General features: G+C 55.4%; 1 protein-coding gene across 2 annotated transcripts; it reads left to right on the forward strand.

Moving 5' to 3' along the window:
• The first annotated feature begins 1767 nt into the window (after positions 1–1767).
• HIP1R (huntingtin interacting protein 1 related) lies at positions 1768–19674 on the forward strand. Of its 2 annotated transcripts, XM_021532735.2 has the most exons (32): positions 1768–1982; positions 6875–6938; positions 7335–7477; positions 7779–7835; positions 8051–8131; positions 8220–8296; positions 8601–8662; positions 9692–9832; positions 10277–10334; positions 10422–10497; positions 10618–10755; positions 10830–10888; positions 10954–11026; positions 11354–11537; positions 11677–11765; positions 12364–12480; positions 12902–13003; positions 13239–13433; positions 13634–13781; positions 14069–14155; positions 14425–14532; positions 14841–14977; positions 15519–15629; positions 15740–15798; positions 15947–15977; positions 16097–16159; positions 16624–16724; positions 17381–17486; positions 18176–18299; positions 18420–18481; positions 18564–18755; positions 18835–19674. In XM_021532735.2, the coding sequence occupies exons 1-32, from the start codon at positions 1890–1892 to the stop codon at positions 18838–18840; spliced, it is 3144 nt and encodes a 1047-aa protein (XP_021388410.2). In that variant the 5' UTR covers positions 1768–1889; the 3' UTR covers positions 18841–19674. The 2 variants fall into 2 exon arrangements, with proteins under 2 accessions (XP_021388410.2, XP_077643384.1); XM_077787258.1 differs by lacking the exon at positions 9692–9832.
• Positions 19675–22992: the final 3318 nt, after the last annotated feature.

Below are 22992 nucleotides of genomic sequence, written 5' to 3' on the forward strand. Positions count from 1 at the left end.
GGAGCCAAGGGTGGGAGTTTCTGCTCCATCCAGTGCCACCAATTATTGCTGAGAAACACAACATTCCGTGGAGTCTCCTTGTTAACTCTTTCATTTCATTTTCTGCTTTCTCTTTAATTACTCCAGTGACAGCCTTTCCTGCAGGTATTAATGGCCCTAGAATTAGGTGGCCAGTTCTGATGAGAGCTGCTGTTCTCCAGACTCTTTCCCTGCCTGCTCACCAGCATTACCCACAGAGGGAAGCTCAGCTGCTCCAGCTCTTTCCAAGTTTCCTCAAGCCTTTACAGTGCATTTATTCCTCTACCTGCATAGAACCTTCTCAGGCTCCATCCTCGCAATCTCCTGCTGTGGGTATGACAAGAATTCCCCCTAAAAAGCCAGTGATGACAATGCCATGATGCTCACCCTGAAGCTGTCCAGCAGCTACACAGAGAAATTGGTGCAACTTCCAAGCAGCAGCTGCATTTAAATGGTTTTGAGGTTATTGGATCAACTCACTGAGTTTAAACCCCTGGAGAGTTTAAAATGATGACTTTAAGATCAATATAGAAAACTGAGCTCAAGCGATGCATCAAGGATCTGCAGAGCCTTAGGATTTTGTGTCGGGGCTGCCCTGGATTTGTAGAATGGGAAGAAGGGGAATAACTGTTAATTTATTCAGCACTAAGTGACTTAAAGCCCAACTACATTATTGACCACACTCTGGTGCTCAAATGGAAACGCTTCAAACTCGGTGCCTTAATTCTGGAAGCAGCTCAAATACTCCAGGGAGCCCTTTGCTATTGTATCCTTGGTTTGAATTATTATTTAAAGACAACAAAGCTCCTGTTCAGCCACGGCCTTTCCGCAGGGTGGGTGCGAGCTCCGGTCATTGACTTTGGTAACGGGAATCGGTGCTGGAGCTCCGGTGCGAGTGCAGTGGGAGAGGGGTGAAATGGGCGCTGAGAAGGGACGGTCGCGCTGGCGGTGACCGCTGTTCCTGGTGCTTCCTGAGCTGGGCAAGCACCTCGGTGCCTGGTGCCTCGGGGGGCTGCTAAGGGACGTGTCCCTCGCTCCGTGTCCCCTCTCCGTGTTCGTGTCCCCTCCCCGTGTCCCCTCTCTGCCCGTGTCCCCTCTCCGTGTCCGTGTCCCCTCCCCGTGTCTCCTCTCTGTCCGTGTCCCCTCCCCGTGTCCCCTCTCCGTGTCCGTGTCCCTTCCCCGTGTCTGCTCTCCGTGTCCCCTCTCTGTCCGTGTCCCCTCTCCGTGTCCGTGTCCCTTCCCCGTGTCTGCTCTCCGTGTCCCCTCTCTGTCCGTGTCCCCTCTCCGTGTCCGTGTCCCTTCCCCGTGTCTGCTCTCCGTGTCCCCTCTCTGTCCGTGTCCCCTCTCCGTGTCCCCTCTCCGTGTCCCCTCCCCGTGTCCCCTCTCTGCCCGTGTCCCCTCTCTGTGTCCGTGTCCCCTCTCTGTCCGTGTCCCCTCTCCGTGTCCCTTCCCCGTGTCCGTGTCCCCTCCCCGTGTCCCCTCTCTGTCCGTGTCCCCTCCCCGTGTCCGTGTCCCCTCCCCGTGTCCGTGTCCCCTCCCCGTGTCCGTGTCCCCTCTCTGTCCGTGTCCCCTCCCCGTGTCCCCTCTCCGTGTCCTCTCTCTGTCCGTGTCTCCTCTCTCTGCCCGTGTCCCCTCTCTGCCCGTGTCCCCCCGGGGCTCTCGGTCCCACCTGCCCGCGGGGGGAGCGGCGCTGCAGTTCCGAGCGTGGCCGCTGGGGGCGCGGCGGCGCGCGGCGCAGTGCGCGGCCGGGAGGGGCGGGGGCGGGCGGCGCCGGTCGCTCCTGCCCGGAGCGCGGAGCCCCGAGCGCGGGCACCGGAGCCTGGATACCGGAGCCTGGCTACCGGAGCGGGGAGCTCCCAGCGCGGCCCACCATGAACAGCATCAAGAGCGTGCCGGCGCGGGTGCTGAGCCGCCGCGGCGGGCACAGCCTGGAGGCGGAGCGGGAACAGTTCGACAAGAGCCAGGCAAGGACAGCGGGAGGGGGCGGCGGGGCCGCGGGACCGGCCGCGGTTACGGTCCCGGTTTTAGTCCCGGTCCTGTTCCCGGCTCGGGGACGGGGCAGGCCGGCCCTTTCCGCGGGGCATCGCGTCGGGGCGCGCTGAGCGCGGGGGTTTCTCGGGCGATGGGATGAGACGGGATGGGGGGCGCAGGTCCCGGCCGCGCTCCGGGGAAGCCCCGGTGGGGCAGCGGGGCCGCCGCACCTCTGCCCGTCCCCGTGTCCGCCCGTCCGTCCCCGGTGCCGCCGCCGCGCGCTCCCCCTCCCCCACCTGCGCCGCCGCTTCCTCCCGGCGCGGCCGCGGGACGGTCCCGCGTGGGCACCCGCCCGTCCCGCCGCCCCGCGCCCGTCCCCGGGCCGCGGCCCCGCCGTGCGCCGCCGCTCCCGCGGGCAGCCGGGCCCCGCGCACCCCGCGCCTCCCGGGCCTTACCGCAGGTCAACACGGCCGGCAGCACACGGGGAAAGTTTTGCGGTGCTGGCGGCAGCGCGGCCGAGCCCGGGGACTCCGCGGCAGCCCCGCGCCCCGGGAATGGGCATCTCCGCATCCCTGCCTAGCCCCGGCCCCACCGGCACCGGGGGATGTTTCGCACCGGAGTTGGATCCACCCCTACCCCGCGGCTCCGGGTCACCCGCGGGTCACCCTGCGGGGATCGGGGTGTTTGGACCCACGGACGGTGGCAGAGTGGAAACAAAGCCCAAAGGCGTTCGTGCTCCATCGTGTCCGGCTTGGCGGGGGTGTCCGTGCTCCTGTAGACCCCACGGGGTGGGCAATGCTCGGGCACTGATGGGGCCGGCATATGGCTGGGGGGAAACGAACTACTCAGACAGCGTGGGCAGGGATGGGCAGAGGGATGGACAGAGTGACGGGCTCGCTGCTGCCCCAGCAAAAATAACAGTGCCCTGCCGCATGCCTCCTCTGACCCCTCTGCTTTTGCAGGCTGTGCATTCATCGCAGATGTTTTCCCCTCTGCCCCTTTGCTTTGCGGTTCCTTCCTCAGGCCCTGGGCTGGTTTGGCCCCGGAGAGCGCCAGTGAAGGCAGGTGGGAATTTCAGGCCTCGCAGGGTCACGGTGCTGGGTAGGAAACGGAGCTTTTGCCGTGTCTGGGGAGCAACACGAGAAAACCGGCAATTCCGGTTCCCTCTGGACGCGTCTCCTTCAGTCGGCCCGCTGGGCACCGCTGGTGAACGCTGCCCCGTGCCCAGCACGAACGGGGCCCCGCTCCCCCCGGCCTTCCAGGGCACTTGGGGCTTTTCACTGGGATTTGTGCTCTGGAGATCCGCGCAGTCACAGGGATGCTGTGAGCGGAGATGTGGACACGGAAAAGAGGTGGTTGCTCGCTGGCTGATGGTCACATTCCCTGCCCAGAACTGCTAAAAACTGTCCTAAAGGAGCTTTATCCTGGTGTGGTTTCCTGTAGTGGTGCTTCGGTGAGAGCAGAACTGTTCAGTGTCAGAACGTGGGTATTGATCTGCCTTTTACCTCTAATTATAGCAGCTGCCCAGTTGGCCGCCAGTCACCTCTGTGTCACGGGGGTGCTGGTGGCATGTCCCCTCCTTGTCTCTGTGTCACGGGGGTGCTGGTGGCACGTCCCCTCCTTGTCTCTGTGTCACGGGGGTGCTGGTGGCACGTCCCCTCCTTGTCTCTGTGTCACAGGGGTGCTGCTGGCACGTCACCTCCTTGTCTCTGTGTCACAGGGGTGCTGCTGGCACATCCCCTCTGTTGCCTGAGGATTCTGTACCAGAGTCCAGAGCCCCATCACCTTTTCCCCTGTGAGGGCTCAGGTGATGTCTGTGGTTACAGACAGGAGTTGCTGGCCCTGCTGTGATCCCAGGTCCTTGTGGGTGACGTGAAGGTCACCTGCTTTCCCTGAAAATGCTTTTCCATATTTTGTGTCAGGGTGATTTAATGTTCCCCTCGGAGAAGCCGTGCATGGGAAGTAGGAAATCATCCCACAGCAGGCGCTTGCTCGGCAGCCTTGCAGGAGGAAAAACTTGCCCGTTTTTGCTTTTCTTAAAGAAAAAGGTTAAAAATCCAATGAGCTCTGGAACCTGCAGGATTGCATTGTGTGTGACTGCCAAGTGGTGTTTTCCTGGTGTAATTTGGAAAGGAGCAGCATTAGGAAGGGAACTCTGGAGTTCATAGCTCAGCTGTTCTGACAGCTCTCGGACTGCCTGGCCAGGGAGGTTTCCAGCTGCCAAATAATCCCGTGCTGGAACCCGGCATCCACTGCCCGGAGGGGATTGGGCCCCGGTGGGATGCCGGGGCTCTGGGGAGCCGTGGGCGGGAGGATCAGCCCTAATTAAAAGCAGCCAGGAATGAAAGGGTGGATGTTAAACTGCGCTCCTTCATTTGGGCGCTTTGATCCCGGCTTTAGTCAGCGGCTTGGTACGTGCGGGCTGTGAGCAAAGCTGGGGCTGCAGCCCTGTGGGATCCCACAGCCCACGGCCCGGCAGGTTTTGGGCTTGGCTCCTCACCCAGTTGGCCTGCCAGTGGTGGGGAACAGTCCACAGGTTGCATCAAAGTTTTGGCCAGGCTGATTGTGCACCTGCAGTGACAGCCAGGACCTGCCCATCTCCGGACGTGCCAGCGGTGTCCCAAGAGGTTGGGTCAAGGGTGAATCTCCCCGTTTTGGAGCCATCCTCCACAGCCTGGCTTTGCCAGACAGCCAGCAGGAGCATCCTGTCAGCACACGTGTGCCAGGCTGCAGCATTGCCCCATGCTGGTGCCACCAATCCCATTTTCCTGGATCTCCTGGCAAGCTTGATGCTTGGAGGCAGGGAAAGCACACGTGGGCTGCCCAGAGGGACTGGCATTGGTTTGGTGCCACCATGGTTTTTTTGGGACCATGCTGGACCCATGCTTGTGGTGGTGCTGTGGGTGGGCTGGGGCTGACCCTGCATGTCCATGTGCTGGACATGAAATGGCTCAATGAAACTTCTGCACTGAATCCCCAAGGATGAAACCAACCTCTCCAGCAGCTCCTGGGCTGAATTTTGGCTGGTCAGGCTATCAGTGAGACTAAGGGCAGTAAATGCAATAAAACCACCACTGCCACTGGGAATTACAGCTCTGTTCTGGGACAGACCAGCAGGGTCTCAGCTCAATGAGCAGCTGAGGTCCTGTCCCTGGAGATAGGGGACAACATTTCCTTTCCTGGGGGTCTGCCCATCTCACACTTTGACCCTTCTGGCTGCGCCTCCTCCAACCCCCGTGGGGTTCAGGTTCCATGGATGGGTTGGGATGAGCGTGATGGGCTGGGACAGGCCTGTCTTAGGGCAGGCAGTAAAACTTCCAGTTTGGGAGGTGTGTCTGCCCTTCTCCCTCTATGCAAAACACCTCAGGAAAGATGCTGTAACTCCTTCAGCAGCTCTTCACTATAAATGCATTTCCAAATCCTTCCTTGCCTGGTCCAGGATAAACCATCCTTTCTGTCAGCATCCCGTGGGAGGTGCTGGCATCCCTGAGGACCTGTGGCACATCTCTCTGGCCAAGCTGCCATCGAGGGCACAGCCTCTGCCAGCTCCAGGCTTTTGGGTGGCTGTGAGGGCACTTTTGGAGAGGCAGCTGTGCTGCAAGTGCCTGTTCCTGGGCACTCCAGGCTCGTTAACCTTTGGGGATAAGAGGATTACAGCAAGTCACCGGCTTAACTCCACTGCTGCTTTACGGCCCCACATGGCGGGGTAACACCGGGACTCTCCTGGTGCAGGAAAGGCAAAGCAGCTGGACTCAGCCTTTTGGGACAGGTTCACTCTTTGGGAACATTCAGAGTTTTGCTGCTGTCATGGTCAGTTTGTGGGTAAGCTGTTCTGGACTCTTTTGGGGTGAGTTTGGTGCATGGACACCTTTGACGTTGTCTCTTCGGTGTTGGGTTCCTCCTGCATAAGTCAGGAGCACTCGATAACTCGGGGTCAGGTTCCTCCTCCTACAGGAAAGCACTTCCATTTCAGAGGTGTCCCTGGACAAGCAGCCTTGTGGAAGCAGGTGCTTTCCTGGGCAGGTAGATAGGATTTTTATGAGGTTTTAGGGCTGTGGAGCTGCAGGGAGGGACCGAGTTGCTCTTCCAGCACAAGTGCTGCCAGCGAGGCGCCTTCCTGCCTTCCCAGCTGGGACCTTTTTCCTCTGCTGGTGACAGAGGGCTCATGGACACAGGCACAGCCCAAGCACTCCTGCGAGGGTGAAGCAGCTCAGCTGAGTCTGAGGAGGAGGAAAAAGATCCTCATCAAATACAGCAACTTGGATTTGCAGCCCATCAACACGTGGGGGATGCAACCGACCCCACTCTGGGGTCATCTTCTGGAATAAATTCCTAATTTAAAGTCTGCTGTGATCAAACACATCAAAACATAGATAATCCTCTTCTGATAATCACATTGCTCTGGATTTTTGCTCCATCAAGATGGGCATTGAGGCTGCCACTCCCTTCTTGCTTGGGGGCTGCTTTTCCCCATGTGCTGTTTGCACACAGCAACATCCTCAGAAGAACCCAAACCACTCCCCCGTGGTTCAAAGGCTCCTTGTGATTACACAAACAACCCTGGAATTTGGCATCTCACTATTGTGCTTTAATGTTCCCCAGGCACGGCGCTGAGTTCAGGCTGCAAAAATGCAAAAATTGGTTTCCTGGGACAGGGACAGCCGGGAGCACCAACAGCAGTGGTCAGATCCTGCTGGGGATGGGGGCTTTAATGGATGTTTTGTTTGTGGATAAAAAGGCCTATTCTGATGTGTTAAAAATGACTTTGAGGTGACAAATGTGTTCTAAAATTCAGGGTATTCCCCAGGATCATTAGCATGTCAGGGTGTGGGGTAGCCATGAGGATCACACCGTGTCTGACAGCCACTCTCCCCTCCTCTTGCAGGCCATCAGCATCAGCAAAGCCATAAACACACAGGAAGCACCAGTGAAGGAGAAACATGCCCGCCGTATCCTTTTCCTTGGCTCCCAGGACAGCACAGAGGAGTTTGGGATTTGGGGGTGTCACCCCTGATGCTGGAGCCACAGGAGATTTGGGAGACAAAGATCCGTGCTGGGGGCTGGCATCACGGAAGTTCATCCATCAGTGAAAAGGCAGACGAGCAGTGCAATAAAATTGCATTTCTTTGGCAGTAAAATGCAGAGAGCCCCATTGTGCCCTCAGCAGGGGGAGGTGCACCCAAAAATGACAACTGGGGGTTTTGTTTGGGGGTGCAGCGCTGTGCCGGTGATCCCTGTGCTCATGGGGCACCCAGCGTCCCCTTTTCAGTGAAAGCTGAACAGGAACAGTCCCCAGCCTGTCCCCTGCTCTGTGTGTGTCCAGTTGGCCTTGACTGCCCTGGAAGGGATCATCCTGGGCACACACCACGAGAAGGGAGCGTTCACCTTCTGGTCCTACGCCATCGGGCTGCCCCTGCCCAGCAGTGCCATCCTCAGCTGGAAGTTCTGCCACGTCCTGCACAAGGTCCTGCGTGATGGCCACCCCAACGTGAGTGTCCCCTCTGTGTGTCCCTCCTGCTTCGTTCCCAGGGGGAAGTTCTGGCTCTTGCCAGCATCCCTCGGCACAGGGAGTGGGATCCCTTCCCTACCCCAGCCACCTTCCCCAGGCGCTCTGTTGTCTCACACCTTTGAAACTCCCCTGTGTAAATCCCCAACCTTTGGGTGCTGAGGGAAGTCTGGAACTTCTCCCAGAGCTGGAGTGATGTAAGGGGCTGGATCCCTCCTCTTCCCCAGCATCAGGGCAGAAAACCAGCCCCACTGTGCCACATCCTTCCCTTTTGTGTCGCCAGGTTCTCCAGGACTGCCAGAGGTACCGCAGCAACATCCGAGAGACGGGAGACCTGTGGGTGAGTGGGGCACAGTGCAGGCTTGTGCCTCCCAAGGGGTGTGGAGATGGTTGCTGAGGAACACTGTGAGCACAGAGAGGGTGAAGCGCTGCCTGAAACAGCCTGCTGTCTCTTTGGGTGATGGTTGTGTGCATGGTGAAGCCACAGGCTTGTGTGGGATCTGCTGGGTGTGGTCACCTCACTCTGGATTCTCCATCTCCCCTGTGTCTCTGCAGGGCCATTTGCACGACAGGTACGGGCAGCTGGTGAGCATCTACACACGGCTCCTGCTCACCAAGATCTCCTTCCATGTCAAGGTGAGACCTCTGTTGCCTCCACACCTCCAGAACGAGGGGATGTGCCATGCCAGAAGCAGCTGATGGCTTTTTCCTTCCTTTTGCAAAGCATCCCGAGTTCCCCCCGGGCCTCGAAGTGTCGGATGAGGTGCTGGAAAAGACCGCAGGGACGGATGTGAACAACATGTGAGTGTCCTGGTGGGGCCCAGAGCCCAGGCTGTGGTCACCAGCTCCATGACCCCCAGCTGGCAGTGTCCTGCTGACAAAACCATCCCAGGATGGGGCAGTCACCAGGGTTTTGTGAATTGTTTGGACGGTGCCCGATCCCTCTGCACCCACAGAGCACTGTGGGGTGTAAATGCAGGGAGAAAAAGCCACACATTCTTGTCAGTCAGAGCCCTTGCCATCATGAGGACTCTCCATGAACACGAGCAGCTGGAGCAAAGATGTCTCTGCTCTCAAGTGATGGAGTTTTGGTTTGTTTTGGCAGCTTCCAGCTGACGGTCGAGCTGTTTGACTACCTGGACTGTGAGCTGAAGCTGTCGGAGTCAGGTGAGGAGGCGGCAGGGGCAGGTCCCTCCCGCTCGCCCGGGGCTCTTGAGCAATAGTTTCACTCTCTGGTCGGGAATGGAGTTCCGGGAGGCTCAGGTTCCTCTTCCTCCTCCCATGAGATTTCTGAGGTGGTTTCTCAGCTGGATTCCCCCATTGAAGCTCTGTAGAGGCGGTTGTAGGAAAATACTTAGAGCATGTGGCTGCTTTGAACCCACCTGAGCAAGGCAGAGTGTTGTTTTCAGAGCAGAGCTGCTCTGAAATATGTTTCTATTTCTTTTTTGTACAACCACATTAATCATATCTATTACACAAATCCCTTCTGTCCCTCTGAAGCAGAGGATGGGGCTGTACTTTTTTTTAAAGACTCATTTCCCCTAATTGAAATGCCTTCAGGGAGGGCTGGAGGCCCCTGCTCCTGTCTCTCACCTCCTTAGGAATTTTTAGAGAGGTGGCAGATTCTTCCTCTGCCGAGAGTCAGGAACACGGAGCTGCCCTGGAAAACGGCACAGCGGGAGAGACCAAGCTCCCAACAGCCTCCTGCTTCTCCTCCTGACCCAGTTATACAGAGAATTTATATTCATAAATACTTTAAAGCTGAGCAGGGAAGAAGCCAGGGTGGATATGCTGCCTGGATCCCTGCCAAGGGAAGGGATCTGTTTCCGAGCAGGGGCAGGCGAGGCTGCGGTGCCGCCGGGCTCGTCCCCTGCCCTGGCATCCTCTCCCAGATCCTTGCATGATTAAATAGAATGGAGCAAAACCTCTCACTTTCCCCAGCTGTGTCGTGCAGCGGCAGCTTTAGGGCAGCACCCTGGGGTTAAATCCCTCCTTTTTGGGGTTGGGGTATCCGCAGCAGAGCCGAGCACCCTTTCCCTGTGCCAGCGTGGTCCCTTGGCTGTTTTTGCTGCTGGAGCAGGGTTGTTCTCAGCTCAGGCAGCAGCCCTGGCGTTTCCCCGTGCCCCACATCCGCCGTGGTTAATGATCAAGCGGGCGGCCGGGCGCAGGCGGCTCTGCAAACACGGCTCCCCTCAGTTTTCAGGCAGCTCAACACCTCGATGGCCGTGTCGCAGATGTCGGCGGTGCAGTGCCGCCTGGCCCCCCTCATCCAGGTCATCCAGGACTGCAGCCACCTCTACCACTACTCCGTCAAGTTAATGTTCAAGCTGCACTCCTGTGAGTCCCGGGGATGTGCTCCGTGCTGGTGTTTTCCTGGGATGGGCCTCTGGGTCTGGGGATGAGGCTGGTGTGGATTGAGGCATCCATCACCGTGTCCCTGTGTCCCAGCTGGGCTCTAGGGGCCTGCTCCATCCCACACAGACATTCCAGATAAAGGAATTAGAAGGACTTGTTCTTGATTAATTCAAACCCACATCCCCTGCGTGGGCAGCACAGTGCCAGCAGCCTCATGTGGGAATTTTGGAGTTCCCAAACCCACATCTCCCTGTGCCACATCCTTGATCCTTGTGCCAGCGATGGGAACACCCCACTCCCATGCTGACCCCTCACATCCCACTCCCTCCTGGCTTTTCCCCTGCTGCCTTTTGCAGAGGAAGGGTCTGGGAGCACGTAAGCACACGTGCAGCCCCGGGTCAGTCACAGCTGTCCCTCCTCACCCAGGTCTGCCGGCCGACACCCTGCAGGGCCACCGGGACCGCTTCCACGAGCAGTTCCGCAGGTAACTGGGGCCCGGGTGGGGCAGTGGGGTCCCCTCTCTCCTTCCAAGCCCCCTCTCATCTCCCCTTTGTTTTTTCCTCCTCTGCAGCCTTAAAAACTTCTTTAGGAAGGCATCTGACATGCTGTATTTCAAGCGGCTCATCCAGATCCCCCGGCTGCCGGAGGTAGAGCAGGATTTGGTGTGGTGCTCTGGGGAGCTTGAGGGTGCCCCCCTGGATGGGTCTGGGGTCTGGGGACACTGCAGAGGGACCCTCTGGCCCTGCACCAACTTCTTGTCCCTGCAGAGCCCCCCAAACTTCCTGCGGGCGTCGGCGCTGGCCGAGCACGTGAAGCCGGTCGTTGTCATCCCCGAGGAGGCCCCCGAGGATGAGGAGCCAGAGAACCTCATTGAGATCAGCACAACTTCCACCACGGAGCCGCAGGTGGGGGCCTGGGGCTGGGGTGGGGGGCAGGCTCCCGTGCCCTGGCTCAGCTCAGCAGCCTCTGTCCTCCCCAGATCACCTCGGATCTGTTTGAGCAAACCTTCGGGCCGCCCAACGGCGTTTGGGATGACAGGTATGGGGGGGCCGGCAGGGGCGGGTGGCCGCTGCCACGTGGGACCCACCTGCCCTTGTCCACAGGGATGCACAGATCGAGAGCCTGAAGAAGGAGGTGGAAACGCTGCGTGCAGAGATGGAGAAGATTAAACTGGAGGTAAAGCCTGGCTGGGAGGCAGCTGGGGTGGGTTTGGTGCCATGCTGTGGAAACCCTGAAGGGGTGCAGCAGGAGTGGGGTCCTGGCATCCAGTGTTGTGTTTTGGGACCTCTCCCCGTGCCAGGATGCGATTCCTGATGGGGTGGAGGCGTGTGAGACCTGTCCCCTGTTGTCCTGATGTTAACACCAGGGACAGAGTGACTGCTGGGGTAAAGGGCAGAGCTTTCCTGTGCATCCCACGCCTGCTTTGCCCAGATTGCAGCGGGGCAGCTGGACGGGGGTGCTGGGGAGGGCAGGGCCGTGCCCCAGCGCCCGCTGACCCCGCAGGCGCAGCGCTACATCACCCAGCTGAAGGCACAGGTGAACAGCCTGGAGGGAGAGGTGGAGGAGCAGCGCAAGCAGAAGCAGAAGGCGCTGGTGGACAACGAGCAGCTGCGGGATGAGCTGGAGAGGCTGCAGAGGGTGAAGCAGGACAGCGACAGGTCACAGCGACTCTGCGCCGAGGCCGAGAGTAAGTGCTGGGGTGTCCTGTGGTGCCCTGGGGTGCCCTGGGGTGCCCTGGGGTGTCCTGTGGTGCCCTGGGGTGTCCTGTGGTGCCCAGGGCCCGTGGCTGCCCTCGCTGCGGTCCCTGAGGGTCTCTCCCCGTGCAGAGAAAGCCAACGCCACTGAGATCCGCTACACGAAGCTGAAGGAGAAGCACAGCGAGCTCATCAACACCCACGCTGAGCTCCTGAGGAAGGTAACCTGCTGCCTCTGCAGGCAGGGCCTGACACTGAGGGCAGTGTCCCCGAGTTGAATCCCTCCCTCTCCCTTTTGGGGCTGTGGGCAGAGCTGAGCACCCTTTCCCTCTTCCATCCTAGTCCCTTTGGGTGGTTTTGTTGTTTTTTGGGGTGTTTTGCTGTTGTCTGGTCTGTATCTGCTGGTTTCTGTGGCCAGTGTAGCTGGTGGGATATCACTTGTACCAGCAGTCATGGCATGCTTGGCTCCAGTCCTGGAAAGTGGCTCTCGAGGGGTACATTGCTGATGGGGATCCTGTGTCTCAGTTGTGCCACTCACATGTTTAATTTTTTGCTTTGGGTGTTTTAGTCTTGCTTTTGTCCCTTGGTTCCTCTGCCCCCACTGGTGTGGCTTGTGCCTGTCCAGTCCCCCTGTATTGGTCCCATCGCCCTCTGAGCACCAAGCAGGGGACACCCCTTGAATCCATGTCCACTGGCATTTTGGATGCTGTGAGAAATGCATCTTGGATTTATTTTCTGAGCTAGAATTTGGCTGGAATGAGTGCGGGGATGGTGAGGGTCCCCCTTGGAACGCCAGGCGAGTCCCTTGTCCCCCCACAGAACGCTGACACTGCCAAGCAGCTGACGGTGACACAGCAGAGCCAGGAGGAGGTGGCACGTGTCAAGGAGCAGCTGGCATTTCAGGTGGAGCAGGTCAAGCGAGAGGCCGAGATGAAGGTGAGCTCTGGATCCTTCCCTGCTTTCCTGTCAGCACTGAGCCCTCCCCAGCCTGGGAATTGCAGTTTGGGAGCAAGGAAAGGGGTGGTTGTTGCTGTTGGGCCCTGATTCCAAGGAAGAGTTGCCCTGGCTCCTCAGGAAGGTGTTAATATATGACTCATTGCTCCACTCTGCCTTTTCTTCCCCTAAGAAAATGCCACAATGCAAATTGATGGGTTTGAGTGCTTTCCTTCTCTGGGGATCAAGATGGGGGGCTGCTCCTAAAATTCCTGGTGTGGGAAAAGGAGCCCTTCCAGGGGGCACCCCCTGCCCAAGACCCCAAAACCCCCTCCCTGCAAAGCATGGCTGGGTTCCTGCCCTGCATCCTGGCTGGTGCTGAGCGGGGCAGGGGCTGAGCCCTGGGCACGGTGTGTGGGCACAGCTGGAGGACCAGAGCGTGCAGCTGGAGCAGCTGAGGCAGGAGCTGGACGCCCGCCGGGACGAGCTGGAGCAGGCGCAGCGCTCGCTCAGCCACGCCAAGCAGGTACAGGGGCTGGGGGCAGCACGGGCCAGGTCCCCATCCAACCCTGGCACAGGGGCTGCACCTCCACCACTGCTGGGCCAGAGCTTCTGCAGCAGCCCAAGGAGCTGCCACAGGGCTGAGCCCAGCCCAGCCCATCAGTGCCAGGGGCTGGGCACATCCTGAGCTCCCTCCCGCGTGTCTGTTGGGCTGCCAGTGGTGACAGGGCAGTGACAGGGTGTCCTGGCCCCCATGGCAGGCAGGTGTGGAGCTCAGTGCCCAGGTGGATGCTCTGCACGCCGAGAAGGAGCTGCTGCGGCGGTCGGTGAGCGAGAAGGAGTGCGAGCTGCTGTCCACACGGGGCCTCATCCAGGAGAAGGAGCTGCAGCTGGGCCAGGAGGCCGACAAGGCCACGAGGGAGATCCGAGAGCTCCAGGGCAGGCTCCTGGAGAAGGTACAGTGCTGTGTGAGGAGCCCACTGCCCCTCTGCTCACCAGGGTGAGATGTTTGGGGGGTGCCAGCCGATGTAGCCTGTGGGATTTCCCTTGCAGCAGCAGTCATGGGGTGGTTGGGTCTGATCCTGGAAAGGGGCTCTTGAGGGATATGCTGCTGGTGGGGGTGCTGTGCCACTCACGTGTTCCTCCTGCCTCACAGAGCAACCAGGAGCAGAGCCTGCAGCAGAAGCTGCTGGATGAGCAGTTTGGAGTCCTGCAGGAGACAGTGAGAGAAGCCCAAGCCATCCTCCGTGATGCCATGGCCAAGCTGGATGACCCCCTGCACCTCCGCTGCACCAGCTCCCCAGGTATGTCCTGCTCATGCCAGGGGCTGAAACTCGCCGTGCCTTCTCCTTCCTGGACACATAATGTTGCATCTCAGCTCTCCAGTGGCTTTTTTTCCATCATGCCTGAGGTGGTCGGGGTCAGACTTCGCAGGACGAATTTTTAGCTCTCATGTTCAGCACTGTTTTGCTCAGATTTTAGTGCTGTTCCCCAGCCAGGGATCCACTCTCTGGTGCCTTGTGGAGTCAGCACTGGTGCAGACACCCACCAGGCTGGCCGTGCTAAGGAAATGAAATGGAATTCCTTGCAGATTACCTGCTGAGCCGGGCGCAGGCGGCGCTGGAGTCCACGGATGCCCTGGAGAAGGGGCACGCGCAGTACGTGGCCTCCATGGCAGGTACCTGGGGCTGGGGACTGGCACTGCTCCCAGCTTGCTCGTGTTTCCATGCGCCCAGCAGCCCCAGAACCACCAGCAAGCAGCAGTGCCCTGGTGACAGAGGGACACGGGCGGGGCTGGGGGGGTTCCCGTGTGCTCCTGCAAGCTGGAGGGGTCAATCCCAGCATCTCTGAGGCTTGTAGTGACCCTTGGGTGCCTTCAAGGATGAGCTGCGGCCCCCAGGACGTGGCAGGGGCTGGCAGCTCCTGACCCTGTGCTGTCTGTGGCAGATGCTGCGGGGCTGGTGGGGGCTCTGGCCCTCTTTGCACACCTGACAGGTGACACCATCGTCAACGGCAGCGCCACCTCCCACCTGGCCCCCACGGACCACGCTGACCGTGAGTGCAGGGGGTGCTGGGGGGATCTCTTCTCATGGGCCTTTTCTTTAGGGAGGCCATGCCAAAGTCCCCTCTGCCAGGGGCAGATTTTACCAAGGGCAGCACATTCCCCATGCTCCCCTTGCTGACATTCCCTGCCCTCTAGTACCCCTCCCTGGGCCATGCTGCTCCTGGAAATTCATTTGTAACCTCCTAGAAGACATTTGCTGGATGCTGCTGGTGCTCAGCTGTGGATGAGGGGAGGAGGAAGGTGAGGGTGGGCAGGGCTGGGGTGAAGGGACCCTTTGCCCAGGCTGTGCTCCCTGCAGGGCTGACGGAGACGTGCCGGGAGTGTGGCCAGCAGAGCCTGGAGTACCTGGAGCAGCTGAAGGACAGGCAGAGGCTGGGCAGTGCCCAGCTGGGGGACGTGCAGAAGGCACTGCGAGGGGTCCTGCAGCTGGCCCAGGTAGGAGATGGAGCCCGGCACAGCCACCTTCCCACTTGGGACTGGCAGGGTGGGTCCCAGACAACACTTTGGGGTGGTTTGTCCCCCATACCCACAAGTTCTGGTGGTCTCCTTGAGCCATCTCAGCTTCCAAGCACTGAGACCCTTCCTGCTGGTGCACAGAGCTGGTCACCCTCAGATCAGCTGAAGTCTTTCAGCCCAGTAACCCCTGTGGAAGGAAAGTTCCCATCTTTCAGATATTTCTCCTGCTGAAGCCCCTATTAGTATTTTATTTTGCACCACTTTCAGCTCTCCAGGGCCCTGTGGAGCAGAAACTGCTCCTATGATGGAGTTTTGTCACCTTGGTTTGGGCATTTCTTACCTCCCATGCCATGTTTGCTGCAAGCTGGTGGCACATGTACCTTCACTGTGCAGGCTGCAGGATGCTGCTCCTGGAGCTTTAATTGTTTCGTGGAGGTGGGAAGGAATTGGATATATTGGTTTGGAGTTATTCCTTATAAATATTCCCTTCTGTTTCTCTGCCTAAAACCTCCTCTGGCAGGAGCTGAGACCCAAGAGCCTGGACATCAAGCAGGAGGAGCTGGGGGACATGGTTGAGAAGGAGATGGCCTCCACCTCCGAGGCCATCGAGGATGCTGTCAGGAGGATAGAGGTGAGACAGAGCTGCAGGATGGGCTGTTCTGGGGCCTTGGGGAGGCAGAGTGTCCATCACTCCACCTTCCTCCCTGACATCCCAACCCTTCCTCTGGTGTTTCCCAACAGGAAATGATGAACCAGGCCAGGAACGAGAGCTCTGGGGTGAAGCTGGAAGTGAATGAGCGGTGAGTTTGGAGGAGGGACATGTGACAGGTCTGTGCCCTGCTGGAGTGTGCTCTGCTCCAAAACACATTGCTGGTCTCAAAAAAAGCTCCATTTTCTGAGGCCAGAGCTTCCCTGGATACTGAACACTTTTCCCTTGCTTCCCTTCAGGATTCTGAACTCCTGCACAGATCTAATGAAGGTCAGTACTGCAGAAACCCATCTGGGGTGCACAAAACTGTCAGCTCCCACCAGCAGCAGCATCAATCCTCCTCTGTAGGACCCCCATCAAACCCCAAAACCTGTTTTCTTTCATTCCAGGCTATCAGACTTCTTGTAACAACATCTACGAACCTCCAGAAGGAGATAGTGGAAAGTGGCCGGGTAAGTCCTCCCTTACACTCATCTCTTTGTGCTGATGAAATACAGGAGAATTTCCTCCAGATTGCAGAAACACTCTGGATTTCTTGGTTTCCCATGTTAGCAGCACTCCAGCAGTCCCAGTTGCTGGAGATGGGCTGCTCAGCCCTGTGCTCTCTTGCACAAATCACTGTCACCCTTGCAAAGCCTTGTCCATATAAAGATCATGGCTCAAATTCGTGTGTTTTAAACCAATCCCAGCTCAAATTTGTAGGCTTGGGACTCTGATGTTGTTTTTCTTGATAATTATTTAAACAGAGCAGTAAGAGCAGCATGAAGAGCACAGGAATGCTGTCATTCCATTGATTTATGGCTTTATACATTAATTTACACACTGTTACACTTTATATGGGTATTTAATACAGATTTATATGTTGTCGTATATTAGACACAAGTTAATCCAGGCCATAATATTCTCATAACAACAGGGGGCAGCAACAACTCAGGAGTTTTACGCCAAGAACTCGCGCTGGACCGAAGGGCTGATCTCTGCCTCCAAGGCCGTGGGCTGGGGAGCCACACAGCTCGTGTAGGTACCCCCAGGCTGGGAGCTTCCCCTGGAAAACAGCTCCATGGGCTGCACCCAGGGCTGGCTCACGCTTCCCTGTCACCCCATCCTGCAGAATTCCCACTGCTCAATTGCTAATTCCTTGTGGAGCCTTACTGCTGGCTCCTTATGGAGGTCTTTGTTTTTATGGACCCTCAGTTTGGTTCATTGCTAATTCCTCATGGAACATCGTGGCCTGGGTTGGACCACACGGTCACCCGGCTGGGGATGGCAGTTGCTCCCTGTCTGCAGAATGGGAAATCAAATCCCCCTGTCCTGGTTGCTGCTCAGATGGTTGTGGATGGGGTGGTTGGAAATTGCCCTTTGCCAATGCAGGAAAATGAAAGGGGGTTCTCTTGGGCAAAGCTTTAAAAATCTCATCCATTATGAAAACAAAATCCTGCCTGGGTCCAAATCACCTGGATCATGTCTTTGAGTAATTGCTTTGTGTATGAGCTTTAATAACAGCTGGACTCAAAGATCTTAGAGATCTTTTCCAACTATAACAATTCCATGATTCTGTAATTACAAAGCTGCTGGATCCAGCTGCTGATTTCCAAGGGTATTAGCAGGAGATAAACAATCCGCACTTGCTCTGCTGTGTCTCTGACCCGGTCTCCCTCTGACCCCCACTGCAGGGAGTCTGCAGACAGGGTTGTCCTGCACACAGGGAAGTACGAGGAGCTGATCGTCTGCTCCCACGAAATCGCTGCCAGCACGGCCCAGCTGGTGGCTGCCTCCAAGGTGGGTGTCCCAGCAGCATCCTCTGGGTGTCTCCTCCTTCTGTCCCACGGGTGTTCCCCTCCTCTCTGCCGACCCTGCAGTCTCCCAGAGCAGGGGGAAGGGAAGCTTTTGCTGTTCTCCAGTCTGTGATTTTAATCCGTGTGTTAATATTCCCGAGGCTTGCCTTGGAAACGAAGATGTGTAAAACCCCCGTCTCCCTCCTGTCAAGCTGGTTATGTAAAGGAAATCTTAATAACTAGCAAGAAATCCAGAGAAGCAGCTGCAGGAGCTGGAGTTGAGGATGGTGGACTTTGGTCCTTGCCACCTTTGCTGTTGATGTGAGAGGTGGAGTTTTCAGTGATGCAGGTGTGAGGGGAGGGGGATCCATAGGGATTTTTATACCAGATGGGTTTAAAATCAAGAGCACGGTTACAAAACCAGAGCTGTGTCTTTGCTGAGTGCTTGGCTAAAGTGGGAGCAGAGCTGGTTTGGTGCCCTGGGGCTGAAAGGCTTTGCAGGGATCACCTTGTCTGGCCATGATGGGATCACTGAGGATAAACCTTCCCATCTGTCCATCCATCCATCCATCCATCCATTCTTTCCACTGCCAGGTTTTCATGCCAAAAGCTCTTTGCCTCTGCCTGGGGCTCCCTGGAGCTCCATGGGGGGATTGTGGTGGGCACCCACAGCCATTCCTGTGCTCGTTGCAGGTGAAGGCTGAGAAGAGCAGCAGGAACCTGGCCAGGCTCCAGGAGTGCTCACGCAACGTCAATGAGATGGCAGCAAACGTGGTGGCTTCCACCAAGTCGGGGCAAGAGCAGATTGAGGAGAAAGGTGAGGTAGAAAAACCCACCCCAAATCCCTTTCTGGCCTGGGCAACACCCCAAGGTGTTTTCCAGCTCTGCTTTGGCACATGAGGGGTGCACTCATTAGGGGCCCTGCTGTCCCCCACAGACACCATGGACTTCTCGGGCATGTCCCTCATCAAGCTGAAGAAAGAAGAGATGGAAACCCAGGTGCGGCCCTGAGGTGGCTTCAGTGCGGCCGTGGGGGTCCCTGTGCCCCCAGCACGGGTCCCAGGACATTTTTTGGGCGCAGGTGAAGGTGCTGGAGCTGGAGAAGCGGCTGGAGGGCGAGCGGGTGCGCCTGGGCGAGCTGAGGAAGCAGCACTACGTCCTGGCCGGCGGCTGCGAGGACGCGCCGGAGGACGGGGAGGCCAGGCCGGCGCCGGCGCCGCGGCGAGGGATCCTGAAGAAGCCGCCCGTCGCCCAGAAGGCCGGCCCGGGCGAGGTGGGGCCCGGCCGGGGGTGCAGGCGGGTGGGGGCTCCGGCGCCGTTCTGACTGGCCTGTGTCTCCCCTCTCGTTGCAGCCCTAGCCAGCCCCGGCCGCGCTCCGCGGTGCCTTCGCGCTGCTGTGCCTTCGCGTGGGGGCTCCTCAGCGCCCGGCCTGGAAACCATCCCAAACCGGAGCTTTTCTCCAGGAACGGATTTTAGTTTTCCTTTTTTCTGGTCTGTAGAGTGGTGGGGCTCCTGTGCTCCTCAGGCACTGCTGAGCGCTCTCCTCCTTTTCCTCCTTCTCTTCCTCCTTCTTCTCTTCCTCCTCTTTTTCCTCCTCCTCCTCGCCTGCCATCCGGTTCTTCCTGTTTAATTTAACTTGGGGTTCATTTGGGTTAAATTTTTTTTTTTTTTTTAAGGACTTTATCAGCACTAGAAGTTTTCAGTAAATGTAGCTCTACTGTTCTGCATAGACCCTTTCCAAGAACTGTGAACTGGTTTTACAGTAGGAAACTGGTGGACTTTTCTTGCAACCATTTTTTTAACTTCCCTTTTTTTCCAGCCTGAGGAGTATTTGACTTCATTTTGGTGTGGGATCAGCCCTCAGCAGGAAGGGAAATGTTTTTGTTAGGGAAAAGCAGTTACTGACACACACTGGCAATAAGGATACAAACGTTTTTATTTTTTTTTCCCTTTTCTATTTTTTATTACTACAGCAATGTCAAGGGATCAGTTGCATTATGTTTTATATTTAAGATAATTAGCAGAATTAAATCTAACTGTGGCCTACGGGAACCGTGGACTAGAGAAGTTTGCAGCAATAAGGAATTGCTGATGTGGACAGAAGCGGGGGCAGAATCAAAATCCTGTCAGCTGTGTCTTCCCTTGGAGCACCTACCAGGATGTAGATTATTAAATGAGCAATATTTAAAATACTTTTGTGTTGCTTTGTTGTTGGGGAGGGGGTTGATGACAGGGCCAGGGCCATGACAGGGTTAGTTGCAGGAAATTGGGCCTGAGCTGTGGAGCAGAGAGAGGCAGTAAATCAGTAAATATGTGAATAAATATATTAGTATATTCACATAAATATATATAGAGTCCTCTCTATGTATCTATGGTTCTGCATGTGCCTATATATATATATATATATATATATATATATATATATATATACACACACATGTATATATATGCATTTTTGCATATTTTATGTACCTATACTGTTATGCGCTCTATATAAAATGTAATATGTAAGAGATAATTATATTTTATATATAATTATATTATTATAGATATATGATAGGTAATCTAGGTAATTTATAATATATATTAGTATGTACTATATACATGTTGCATATATATATGTATTTTATATATATATATGTATTAGATATATATCTATCTATCTATCTATCTATCTAGATAGATAGATAGATAGATAGATAGATAGATAGATTATAGGCTGCTGTATATGATTCATATGGGTGATAAGACTGAAGATTCAGAGCTCAGCATAAGGTGACACAGCTGCCTTGTGTTTGGGTGGTGACTTGTGAGGGTCCTTGTCATGTTCAGTCAACATTTACATCCCATCCCTTGTTACCCTCAGGCCCAATTACAATCAAACTTCATAAAAGCCACAGTAAAACCCAGGGCTTTTCATCTCTGTGACTGCCAAGGGGCTGTGAAGCAGTTAACAAGAATTACGAGTGGCTGTATCTCAGGTAAACACATTTATAAGGTATTTCATTATTTATTTTAGTTACGAAGCAGCTTCCTGAGGGTGCACATCACCAAAGTGCCTGCACAGGTTTTGGGTTTATGGCAGTGACCAGCTCGTGGCATGGCCAAAGGGCAGTGCCAGAAGGGCTCAGGGCGAGGTGAGCTCTGATCTGCAGCTGCCCAGAGCTTTATTCCTGCTTTATTCCTGCTTTATTCCCTGCTTTATTCCTGCTTTATTCCTGCTTTATTCCCTGCTTTATTCCCTGCTTTATTCCCTGCTCCGCCTTTCCGTGAGCCCTGCCAGGGGTTCCACAGCCCGGGGGTGGCTGCTGCCACAGCAAGTGGCAGTGGCACAGCAGTGACAGGGCCAGCTCCCTGCTGAGTTTCGTTTCTTTCAGAGCCCTTTTCTCTCAAGGAAGTGCTTTCTGCAGTAGCTCAGGGTCTATTTATAGACAGTGATAAAGATATATTTGCTGGGAGACTGACGTCACCCAGCCACTCACACCATCACATTTCATCCCGGAAATATTGATTAACCAGGAATGCAAACTTTTAAACTCTCACTACCCTAAGTCTAGCCACAGTGCTACTTAAAGGATTTGTTATATTTAAAGAACTTAGAAATAAAATGTGGCTTTGAGATTGATGCTAAATGGAACTTTTAAGTAAATCACACTGATTTACTTAAAACCATCCAGGCCAGCATAATCAAAAGTCTCAAAAAGTAGTAGCACAAATAAAAATAAGCTTTATAAACCACTTGAAATGTAGTCTAAGTTAATTTTTGTACAAAAAAAAATTCTTACTGTCCAGTCTAATTTTTTTTTCTTCAGTCCTATACTTTTTTTGGAAAAGTGTATGCTATTTGTAGTTGACAAAAATATCAGAATGACAAACTGTGTGTCTGGAAAGGTTTATTTTGAGATCCCATCAAGACATCCTGTTGTGCAGGATCCAATTTGCTAATGACTTTTAAATACCATTATTGTGGCTATGGACAGAGGAAGATATTTCACTCCACGTGCTCCTGAGAACAAATTTTACTCAGCGCCCGTAAGAGAAGCAGTGGAAAATAACCAAGTTGTGAAATAATCCACCTTCTGCTCCCGTCCACCGAGGTGAGTAAAGTGGATTTTATTTTTTCTCGATGCAGCTTTCAAGCAGGCTGTTACCACAGCCCTCTTCTGTAGCCAAACCTCCAGTGGCCACAGGTTAGTTTGAACACCAGCACACAGAGCAGCTGCAGCTCAGCAACAGAGAGCAAAGCTGGCAAAACACAGGTGGCAGATCACTGGGGCAAAAAGTGCATTGAAATGAAGCACACGAGTAGAAAACAGGCTGGTGCAGGCTCTAGGAAGTCAGGTACAGAAACCAAACCACAAAACTTCTGCAGAAGTTTTTAAGAGCCCTTGAAGCCACAAAAAGCAGCCGCTTCTTTACGAGAAAAGTTATTTTTCTGCTGTGCCCAACCAGGCATGAATTAGATGAGTTTGGGCAGCAGAGTATTTAGGGATGGTATTTCCTGAATGACCCACTCAGGAAAATGACTGGGGTAACCCAGAAGCACCAGCTAATCAAGTAATTTAAGAAATGCTTCATGGAAGTTTAACTTGCTTCGTGCAAGTTTAAATAATAACAAAAAAAATGCAAAGCTGATCTGGATTCCCCTCATACCATGTGAGACAACACACCCCAGGCCAAAAGGTATTTCCAGCATTTTCTCCTCAGCCAGGTGGTCTCATTCCAGTGCTGAGAACTGGAGCCACTTTGCCACCTCCCATCTTCTGTGACTGGCTCCCTTCAGGAATAACAAACCCCTCAGAAATTAGCTCATCCTTAGCAGTGGTTGGTAGAATAATGTGCAGTTTTAAGTGCACGTAGCAAGGTGTGGGATTATGTGGTGAGAAGGAAACATTTTTAGCTTTGAAGGAAAAAATAATTCCTACTCATCAAAGGTGCAGAAAAAGCACCTTTGAGCAGTTTGGAAATAATAAGCAGTATTTAAAAAACAGCTTTTAGCTTACAGCAGGATCCAGGGTCTGCACTGGCACATCTCCCAGCCTCAGCAGCCTGGATTTGTCCTGCAGGTAGGGGGAAAATGGGGAGTGAGGCTGAGAGCCCAGCACAGGCTGCCAGGGACAGCCTCAGCAGGGCACCTCCAGAACTTCAGTGGAGACCCAACATCTCCCAAAAACCCTCAAGCAGCACGCCCAGTTCCTGGTGACCGAGTCAGAGAGGGGAAGAGGCAAAGCTGTAAAAGCCTGGCATGGGGGATGTTAATGTACAACTCGGGGCACTCAAATTACAGCAGCAAGGTTGAGGGAAGGACCTGCACAGCCTCCCAAGCCACCTCCAGGGAAGGGACAAGCCAAGGCCACACGGACACTGCAGCGTGTCCCCAACACAACACAACCTTTTATTGTGGCATTTTGCTTTTGTTTCCAACACCCAAGTGCCACCCGAGTCCCCTCTCTGGCAAGGTCTGGCCCTAGCAGGTGACAGCTCCTTTGCACTGGGAACAATCCCAGCCA

The sequence above is a fragment of the Lonchura striata genome, chromosome 18, assembly GCF_046129695.1.
Source record: "Lonchura striata isolate bLonStr1 chromosome 18, bLonStr1.mat, whole genome shotgun sequence".
Classification (NCBI taxonomy): Eukaryota; Metazoa; Chordata; class Aves; order Passeriformes; family Estrildidae; genus Lonchura; species Lonchura striata.

What these genes read in the sequence shown, in the direction of transcription:
- HIP1R (XM_021532735.2), top strand. Translation starts at nt 1,890, where the DNA reads ATGAACAGCATCAAGAGCGTGCCGGCGCGGGTGCTGAGCCGCCGCGGC. An exon ending in TGGAGAAGATTAAACTGGAG is followed by an intron (nt 11,027 to 11,353) that starts GTAAAGCCTGGC and finishes CTGACCCCGCAG; the next exon opens with GCGCAGCGCTACATCACCCA. An exon ending in AGAGCAGATTGAGGAGAAAG is followed by an intron (nt 18,300 to 18,419) that starts GTGAGGTAGAAA and finishes TGTCCCCCACAG; the next exon opens with ACACCATGGACTTCTCGGGC.